Source organism: Vespa mandarinia, chromosome 2 (assembly GCF_050613455.1).
Source record: "Vespa mandarinia isolate Hongniang chromosome 2, ASM5061345v1, whole genome shotgun sequence".
NCBI lineage: Eukaryota > Metazoa > Arthropoda > Insecta > Hymenoptera > Vespidae > Vespa > Vespa mandarinia.
In genome coordinates, this window is record NC_140811.1 from 4,143,557 (window position 1) to 4,153,848 (window position 10,292).

Below are 10,292 nucleotides of genomic sequence, written 5' to 3' on the forward strand. Positions count from 1 at the left end.
GATCTCTCTATAAAATCTAATTGAACAATTCTATTAAAAATGAAACGAAACGTGTATTTTTCGATGTCTATTTACTATCTCTAGTTTTAATAAAGTTCAAAGTAAAATTAAATAGCCAACGTTCATAACGTTCGGCAATAGCAATCATTTCTTTCGCTACGTTTACGTAAAACGATCTACGTGTTTTCTAGTCTACGGATGCACGCACGAATTTATGGATCTATAAGATTCGCGCGCAGAATCCATAAATCTTGACGTCCGTACGTTTATCGATTTATTCCTATCTTCAAAGATTTACGCAACCATGCTGCCCTGGATTCGACTGTCGAAATATTTATATGGATCAGTTTGATAGGTAGCCACGTATCTCTGACTATGAAACGATAAATCATTGTAAATGTAAGACGTGATAAGGATATTGTACATGAAATGTTATTTTTTTTATTTTTTTTTTATAACTATTTTTTAAATCCTACACGTGAAAAACTATATCACGAATTTTATATTACACGTGTCGTATAAACGATGAATTAATTGATCGATATACACACACGCGCATACACACATAGACATACACACATACACATACACATATACAAATACATTGATCGTAAAGAAATTTCTTTATTTTCTTATATTCAATTGAATATCTTCGACAGTCGAGCGAATAAAATCGATTTGTAGGATTTGGTAAACGTTTCATCGAAAAGTTTAGGTTAAATGACTTTCTTCGTAAATATTTCGAAAAATGTTATGGAAAGAGAAGGTTTACTGAGACGGTTTCTCAGATACGGACATTTACCGATACGCGAAGTAAATTTCTCACAGGATTTTCTCGTTTCAACATAGGATACGAGCCTCCTGAGTTGTCTTTTACAGGATGATTGTTCATATCTTTGGTATATTCCTGCAGAGGAACGTTGCGAATGGGTGAAGAAAATACCAGACTGCTACAGGGACTCCGTCGTTCAGTACACCGCAGAGCTCTTTTGCATTTTCCGATCGGAAAATATACCCCTATTTCTCTGCGGCATTTTTCTTTTCCTTCTCTGGCTCTTCTATCTATTCCTCATCATTGGAGTCACGTTAGACAGTTTGTATGTTATTACAAATATTTTATTGAAAGTGTTACATCATTTTTGGACTTATAAGTATAATATCGATCATCGATATTGCGATTGAAATTTTATTTCATTGGATTAACGATAACAGTATTGAAAATAATTAGAAAAAAAATTAATTAATTAATATCAAAAATTTTAAATTGTGCGATTAACAAGCGAGAAGAGAAAATGAGGATTGTAATAATGCGAGACATTTACATTTTATATAATGCATGTCATTTCGCATTATTAATGTTTCATATTGCGAATAAAGAAAATCGATCGTAGTCGCGGTGAAATAGAAAGAAAATTGTGTCAACGTATCTCTAAAAACAATCTATTCTATCGACCGGAAAATTCGTTTAAACTTACCGTTATTATTGGGATATGAACGAGCGAGCTCGCGAAAGAGCTCGCGAGAGACAAGAGTAAGGGATGAGGGCACCAAAAAGTTAAGGACTTCGCGTAAATCAGGTTGAGAACCGTGAAGCATTTTACTCCAGGCGTAGCTAAACACACTCAGGCGATTTTCAGTTTTTATTCGAAGTAGACTTTTCCTACGTACGCTTGAGTTTCTCCGTTGGGTCGATCAGTGAAATTCTCGTTATTGTGTGGTGCTCTTAATAGACGATAAATGGATTTAAAGATAGAGAGGCTAAAACAGCTTTGTAAAATTTATTTTTATAACACGTGCTTTATGAGAAATACGATAGCTGATCTAGAAATGCATCCCTCGAAAGTCGAGTTTACATTCGAAAAATTAAGAATCCATAAACGAATTATTTTCTTTCTCTTCGATTCACGAATCGATGAACGGATTACGTGACATGGTTGACGATATTGTACGTGATTTTCAACCGCGAAATCCCACATGTATGTATATATCGAACATCCTCAATATATCGCGAAATATCGATAGAGTTTATTGCCAATAGATATATATGATATATCGTATTATTTTTTTCTCTTTTTTCTATTCGATTATCTATCGATGATGGTAAATGAAAAAATACAGACATTAAAACCTGTATTATGTAATTAAAAATGAAATCTCTTAAAAAAAAAAAAAGAAAAAAGAAAAAAGAAAACTATTAACAGTAATCGTAGCCATATTTTCGTGTTGGTTTACGAAATTGAAGAATTACTTATTCGACTAGGATCTTGATGGAATTATTTTCAATTGCATAAGTAGTTGATGTAATTTTTAATCATGCTCCTTTTCGTTATCCTTTTCGTCTTTACCTCGTACTCCTTTCGAACATATTTGCTAATGCTTGGTAATTCGAGGTAAAATTACGATGTGATTTTAATTGAGAGACCGACAACGAGAACGTTTTTATGTCTAACCATTAAAAAGAAGCGCAACTTGACATCGACGACGAAATGGTCGGTATAATCGATGCGAGCAACTTTCGGAACTAATAAAGCTCCTGTATATGTGAGCGATAATTCGACGATGATCTCGGTTATGCGTCAACTTTAACTTCACTGTTAACGTGAACATTTAAAATAATGTCGATTTAAATAAACGAATGACATAGATAATTCGTAACGACGAGATTAAAGTTATTATGAAGTAAAGGACAATTTGATCTGAACTGTGACTCCTCATTATTTTTAAATGATCATTTCACTATTGTTAACTAATATTAAAGGTTCAAACATTTTTCCATTGTTCTCTATCGTTAAAAATATAAAATATGAAAAAAATCGGGATTATTTCGAATGAAAAAGAAAAAAAAAAAAAGAAAAAAAGAAAAAGAATATAAAATCAAAATAGATATATAAAAGATATCATAAGTTTGAACCAAAAAAAGAATTGAATTAATTTTACCTTGTCGCGTTATCTTGATTCCAGTTATTGTCCATCCTTATCAGTGATAACCAGCGTTATGCATCTGTCAGAAAATATTACTGGTGTGATGATATTGACATTTGGAAACGGAACGCCTGACATCTTCACGTCTCTCGTATCCCGTAGCGAGGATACTATAATCATGTTCACGGAATTGATAAGCGCGGGCATCTTTGTGACAACGATAATCGCGGGTTCCATTGCCCTGGTCAAGCCTTTTCGTATATATTTTAAGCCTTTGATGAGAAATACATGCTTTTACGTAGCGGCACTCTGCTGGATAACTTATGTTGTGCAGGACGAGAGAGTTTATCTATGGGAAGCCATAAGTATGAGCTTTACTGTACTACTACTACTACTACTACTACTACTACTACTACTACTACTACTACTACTATTACTTTTACTACTACTACTACTACTACTGTTACTACTACTACTACTACTACTACTACTACTACTACTATTATTAGTACTATTACTACTATTGTCACTGATAGTAACAACTTTAAAAAAGGCATGAAGAAGGGTGAAAGGGAGGTGGATGAATTTAATTAAGTCGACCGAAGAGAATTCGTCTCCCTACCTGAGACACGCAATCTGACGTTCAGAGACTTTTCAGCAATTTCTCTCTTTCCATCTTCTTTTCCTTTTCCTTTCTATCTTCGTCTTTCTTTTTCTTTTTTTTTTCTTTTTTTTTGTTTTCTTGTTTTTTTCGTACTCTCACCCTTCTTCATTCTCTCGCATAGTTTCTTACGCAAAGATTTTCATCCGCTATAAATTAGGACAGGGATTATTTATATCCCATTTCAGCCAGCGTCACGCATGTTCGTAGACTCTTCTAATACTTAAGAAGAGAGAACTTTTCGATACTCGTTATGATATAAGATCGTTCTTGTAAGGTTTAACGTAAAACGAGATGAATTCTTGTACGAGGAAATTCGATTAAGGGAATAATTGCAACGGTTAATATATTCAGTTATTATATTGAAAATTAAATGGGATTTGTGAGATAAAAAGAGAGAAAAAGAATAAAATAAAAACAAAAAGGTCATTACCGAGGAATACGATCGATAATGAAACGAGTACGTGTGTATATGTACCTATTAATCAGCGAGAGATTCGAATTTCATCGAAATCTGGTTTGTAGTAAAATGCATTGACCTAAATTCAACTTCGCTTAAAAGACGCCGTCTAAGCGGAAGGTTGTGATTCGTCGCTCGTATTTTTGTCATTATCCAAAATGAACGTCAGGATAAATTTAATCTATCCCGATAATTATCGATGCTTCATTTTCGCTCGATATTACACATATCGATTTATTACTCGATAGATCACGATTCATTACGAACATAATAAAGAATATAAAACTTTATACCTAATACAAATGCCCTTTGTCATTCGAAATAAATTTAACATTAAATCGTGACACGATATATCTTTTTGAAATATCACGAGAATTCGTTCACGGCTACAAAGATCAAAGAGAAAATGAAGCAACAAAAGTGTAAATTTGAGAGAATTTCAAGTATTCCCTATCGTCCACCGTTAAATTGCTATTTCAACGTTGATGTCGTTCATAATTACAGGCTTCATTCTCCTCTACGTTCTCTTCATTGTCGATGTCGTGATAATGCAATGGCGTGATACTCGAGAGGAAAAAGTGAAAAGTGCGTTTCGCTCGTGCCAGTTCTAAAACGAACGTCGAGAGGAGTACAATGTCATGGAAAGTATCCATTCCTTCTCCCCGCCACTCCCTCTCTCTCTCTCTCACCTTTTATCCCTTTACTTTTCGAGACACGCTTCCGTGCTTTCAGGTAGAATCCCAAGCGTACAGGATCCAGATGTATTACATGCTTATCTGCTGAACAAAGATACGGACGCTATCGCCATCTCACGGATTCCCACGAGGAGCCGTCCTTTTGGCTTCCGAGCCAAACTCGGTACCAATTCCGTTTCTCTCGCGCTTTTTTCATTTGTATTTTCTTTTTTTTTTCCTTTCTTTCTTTCTTTCTTTCTTTCTTTCTTTCCTTCCTTCTTTCTTTTTTTCTTTTTCTTTCGTCTCCTTTTTTCATTTCTTCTTTTTTATTTCTTCCCCTCGCTGTTCTTTTTTTCTTATTAAGTATACGCGAATGATTTTACGTCAATTGCCAAACTATTCTACGTTTTTATATTTTCGCTGAAATTATTTAAAAAAAATTCCATTTATGTACATAGTGAAAATATCAAAAGTTGCTCCCTTCTATCCATTATTATTATCCTTTTCGTAAATTAAATATAATATTATTTTTTTTATCCTTCCTTTAAATTATTCAACAGTCTTTTTTTCTTTTTTTTCAACCTTCAGGCAATTCTTTTCTTCAACTGAATGTAATCCTACTATTTTTTGTTTTCTTTCGTTTCGTTTCATTTCGTTCCTTTTTCTTTTCTTTTCTTTTCTTTTCTTTATTTCCCTCGTTTACTCTTTTTTCCAAACAAAGAGTTCACGTTAGTATATATAAATTTGTTTCGCGATCCTTCGGTTGTTCGGTAAAGAAAACATTTGAATTACATTGTTTGGAAAGAATTTATTTAAAAATTTTCTTTAACATACCTGTGCAGCATCGATCGAAATATACATATTTGTTGTAAGAAAAAAAAAAAAAAAAAAAAAAAAGAAAAAAAAAGAAAACGAAAAAAAATAATAGAACAAAAAATATTTCCAAAATACAGACGTCGCAAGATTCATTGAATTGAAGAGAGTACGATTTCGTAATGATGGCATTAAAATTGAGAGAGAAGTCGATGATATATCCGAACGACCAAGAGGCCTTTTCAAAGAATTTCTCTACGACATTAATCCGATTTCGAGAGAGGATTGGAAACAAGCGAACCAATTCTTTAAGATCATCCTGGTTCTATGTTCACCGGTTAGGTTTCTCCTACAATTATTTATACCCGTTGTAAACGTTACGGCAGAAAAGAGAGGTTGGTCCAAGCTGCTAAATTGCTTCCAGCTGTGTGTGACACCGACGGTGGCGTTGTTTCTATTAAACGGTTAGTCGCATTAATCCTCGAGACGCCTACACGTAAAAAGCTCTTTCTCTCTCTTTTTCCCACTCTCTCTCTCTCTCTCTCTCTCTCTCTCTCTCTCTCTCTCTCTCTCTCTCTTTCTGTCTCTGTCTCTCTCTCTTTCTTTCTTTCTCTCTCTTTCTCTCTCTTTCTCTTTTTCTTTATCTTTTTCTTCTTTTCTTTTTACGTGTACCAATAAACGATGGCCGCCTTGAATCCTCGAAGAAATGATTTTGCACAAGGAGGGAAACATTCCTAGCACGTTCAAGGGAAATTTAATTCGCATTTAATTTCCTTATGGCTCATGACTCCTCCGAGCTGTACGACCTAATATTACGTGACAAACGCGTTTCTCCGTCTTCACATCGTTTTTCTTCTCTTTTTTCCTTTTCTCTCTTCTTTTTCCTTTTTCCTTTTTTTCTTTTTTTTCCTTGATTTCTCATTCTCTTTAATATATCTCACGCTTAATCTCATTCCAGATAATTAATTAATATGGTAAATCTTGTATTTGCTGATAAAAAAAAAAGAAAAAAAAAGAAAAAAAAAAGAAAGAGTAGAAAAAAGCATTTTTCGTATCAAAACATTTTGGAAGAATATCACGAGTGTCAGGGGTTTCCGCGCGATAGATATACCGAGTAATTTATCGATGTGAACGCATGAATTTTGTTATGGAAAAATAAAATAAAAGTTTCGAAGAAAATATGCCGAACGGAAATAAGTCTCGGTGAACGAAAACGTATTGTCGATGGATGACCAAAAATTTTCACGTATATTCACAGTCGAGTATTAGATGGTATTGATAAAAGAAAAAAAAAAAAAAGAACAATATCGAAACGAACAATACGAGAGTGAAAAAAGTGCAAATCTTTCTTCTTTATACTAACATTAGTCCAACATGAATATCGTGTCAATTCATTTCCGCTGATTTTACAAGAAACTAAAGAGAAAGAGAAAAAGAGAGAGAGAGATAGAGAGAGAGACGTTAGTCACTGAATCGTTGACGATACGATCGTTTGCCATCAAAAGTGTTGACCTCCATTTAATTTTCATCGTTTCTTCGCAGTCTGGCAATTGAAGATTGGCAAGGTGCCGATATTACCGATATTCTTCGCTTCTAGCACACTAATTGGTGTAATTGTGTTTCTAACGACCAACGTGGATCGCATACCGAAGTATCATAATGTGAGTCTTATCATTTCTACTATTTAAACAAAGTATTCAAGTACATTGACAAAGTACTCAAGTATTTTTTTTCTTCTTTTCTTTTTCTTGTCTTTTTTTTTTTTAATTTCTTACGTTTTACCATTGAGAAAGATTTCTGAAAAAGAATTAATAAATATAGGCTTTCGCGTTTTTTGGATTCTTGATCGGCATGCTGACAGTTTATTTCGTGGCTAGAGAAATAATGGCCGTGCTAGGATGCATTGAATTCGCCTGTGGTATTTCAAAAGCCATGCTGGGAATCACGTTTCTTGCCTGGGGTAATAGCATCGGGGGTGAGTTAATATGAAAAATGTATTTCATATGTAGATAACGAACGTGCATGCTTATTAGCGTTTACGAGAACTAACGTTAAGGCTTCGTTTTGACATCTCATGAATTATGAAAAATAACAATGCTCTTTAAACAGTACGGATCATTACAATTCAATCATTTCAAAATTCGAATTATTTTCAGGAATTTTCTTTGTGAATTAATTTACTCCTTCGATACGGAGCACATCGATCATTCAATAAAAAAAAAAAAAAAAAAAAAAAAAAAGATAAAGTAAATAACGTTCGATCGATGAAAAGCTCTCGTATATACAGAACGATATACTACAAACAGTTTTTTACAAACGGAGCTGTTTTTCAATCAAAATGTAAAAATTGATTGCCTTCGGATACAAAGCAAAAGATTTCCGTGCATTTATTTGTTTATTTATTTATTTATTTTTTTTCCTTCATAAGGATGAAATAAAAATGATATAGATAATATTTAATAAATATCACAAATGAAGATTAAGAATCGAGTTGAAAGGGAAATATGTCATTAATGTTAATTATTTTTTTCTACTAATATTTCATTGTTCCTTTTAAAATGAAACAAGGTCCTCTTTTTTGATCGAATTGTTCGTTCACTTTATCGGCCAAAATGAATTTAAACTTTCTTAACTGCATCGTTTTACCTCAAAGCACCGTAATTTCATTCCTACTATATTTGGTATCGCTCATTTCGACGTCTCAATTATCGTCCTGAAATCGGAACTTATCTAATACCTCGTATCTCGCTCAACTCGAATTCAATTATTTCCGTTCATGCGACGACGTTTATTCTCGTCTCATGAAATGCGATTACACCGAACTAGCTTTTTCAAGCATGCTTATTGCACCAAGGAAGACTCGGATAAGAAAACAAAGTTTCCATGAGACTCGATGGAAGTTAAATGAAATTATAACGCTAAAAGAAAAATTATAACGCGAATGTACGATGTTATTTATTTATGCTTATGTCGAATGACAACATTTTATTCCTTATCGAAGAAAGAAGAAAAAGAATAAAAAAAAAAAAAAAAAAAAAAAACAAAAGGAAAAAAAAAAGAAAAATACAATTTTAAACTCATTTCCAATAGTTCCTATAATCCATAAAGAATAACATAATGAAATGTCATATCGTATTTAATACTTCGTGTATATGACACTGCAATTAGTACTTAATTAACGCCCGATCAGGATAAATAGAATCCGTAATTACATTTCGAATATAAGAAATACTTTTTATTTCAAATGGCATCAACTGTTCTATGAATACAATTTTATGTTGTTGTAAATCTACGTATAGATGTAGAATATTAAAGTTAAGAACGACGATAAATCGAAAAAGTCATTTGTTAATTTCAACAGTGAAATATTAACGATGGAAATCTCTCATTACAGATTTAATATCCAATACAATGATAGCTCGTCAAGGATTCTCAAAGATGGGTTATATGGCCTGTTTTGCCAGTCCTATATTTAATACTTTATTGGGACTGGGATTGACTTATGGTATAGAGGCCGCATATTCTTCGGATTTAAAGGCGAAAATTCGTGTGAGCAACATGGCACCGGGATGTCTAACATTTCTATTCTGTTCGCTATTGACTACGATCATTTACATGAACATTACAGCAGCGACTGCACGGCGTTCCTATGGATATCTTCTTTATTCGTTGTATTTGGTTTTCATTCTCATTCAGTTTCTCAGCGAGTTCCACGTTATTCATCCCCTTGGAACGGATCATCGTGCGGACGAGCCGGACGGCCGATGAATAATCGAACGTTATCTCCAGAGCATTCTCTCTGGAGCATAATGCTATCCTACGAAATGTTATATGGAAATGGTGATGCGTTTTTCTTTTTTACGTATTCTTTACATTAATGGTATGCCTATGGATTTGATCGATGTCGATGAAATTACCATGATGATAGAAATATGAGAGAATATTTGTATTTGTCCGTATGTACTTACTGTGATCAAACCGGAGAATAAATTGTGCGCTTGCGATAATAAAAAAATCCATGTCTATCGATTTTTCTTTTAAATATTATCTCTTTTCCAACAAGTTATTTTCTTTTTTTTTTTCTTTTTTTTTTTTTTTTAGACTATGAAGAAACCTACGATGAAACCGTGACTCGAAAGCTAAACGTTAAGTATTAATGTATAAATATAAGAATTTTACGATTCGCATAGCTACATATGGCGTAATTTATTCTTTTCTTTTTTGCCACCCTAACAAATTTACTATCATATCGATCGATAATTCGACGATTTTTGTAAAAGGAGGAAGCGAATGGACATGAATGTGTGCATGTGGCATACGACGAAGTGAAAAATACAATGATATTTGAGAAAATATTACGGTACAGAAATATTCCCTCGATTGCCGATAAAGGATCCCCAATCCTGCCGCTTACGGCTTTTATATGGAAGACATAAAAAAATATTCGGGCAAGTAGTATAGAAGCGGAAGGTCCCGTGGCTTTATTAGATCGTTCTCGGTCATTTCCTTGGGGACGAGGTCACCGGTTACAAAGGTAAAGGCGAAGGTAAAACGTTGCTACGATAAGGTAAAGGTAAGAGTCACGTTCGCAGCCACTAGTTTCTCTACTAACTCTGCTCGTCTTCTTACATTTTGCATGCTTCTCTACATCATGGGAATCTCTCGTAGCGGGCGTACACGAGTGTAATTGAATCTGTTATTAGAGAAGGGACGAGAGAAAGAGAGAGAGAGAGAGAGAGAGACAGAAAGGGAGGGAGGTAGA

At 33.7% G+C, this 10,292-nt stretch overlaps 2 protein-coding genes across 3 annotated transcripts; both read left to right on the forward strand.

Annotated features, from left to right (window-relative positions):
* The first annotated feature begins 720 nt into the window (after nucleotides 1-720).
* On the forward strand, nucleotides 721-7,218 carry LOC146873164 (mitochondrial sodium/calcium exchanger protein-like). The gene is made up of 6 exons (XM_085655101.1): nucleotides 721-813; nucleotides 880-971; nucleotides 2,962-3,287; nucleotides 4,548-4,628; nucleotides 4,776-4,901; nucleotides 7,073-7,218. Exons 1-6 carry the CDS (start codon nucleotides 721-723, stop codon nucleotides 7,216-7,218), a joined length of 864 nt encoding a protein of 287 aa, XP_085511227.1.
* Nucleotides 7,038-9,503, forward strand: LOC118451566 (mitochondrial sodium/calcium exchanger protein-like). 2 transcript variants are annotated; one of them, XM_035888257.2, is made up of 3 exons: nucleotides 7,038-7,191; nucleotides 7,352-7,505; nucleotides 8,925-9,503. In XM_035888257.2, the coding sequence occupies exons 2-3, from the start codon at nucleotides 7,382-7,384 to the stop codon at nucleotides 9,296-9,298; spliced, it is 498 nt and encodes a 165-aa protein (XP_035744150.2). In that variant the 5' UTR covers nucleotides 7,038-7,191; nucleotides 7,352-7,381; the 3' UTR covers nucleotides 9,299-9,503. The 2 variants fall into 2 exon arrangements, with proteins under 2 accessions (XP_035744150.2, XP_085511029.1); XM_085654903.1 differs by having other exon boundaries at nucleotides 7,392-7,505.
* The last annotated feature ends 789 nt before the right edge of the window (nucleotides 9,504-10,292 follow it).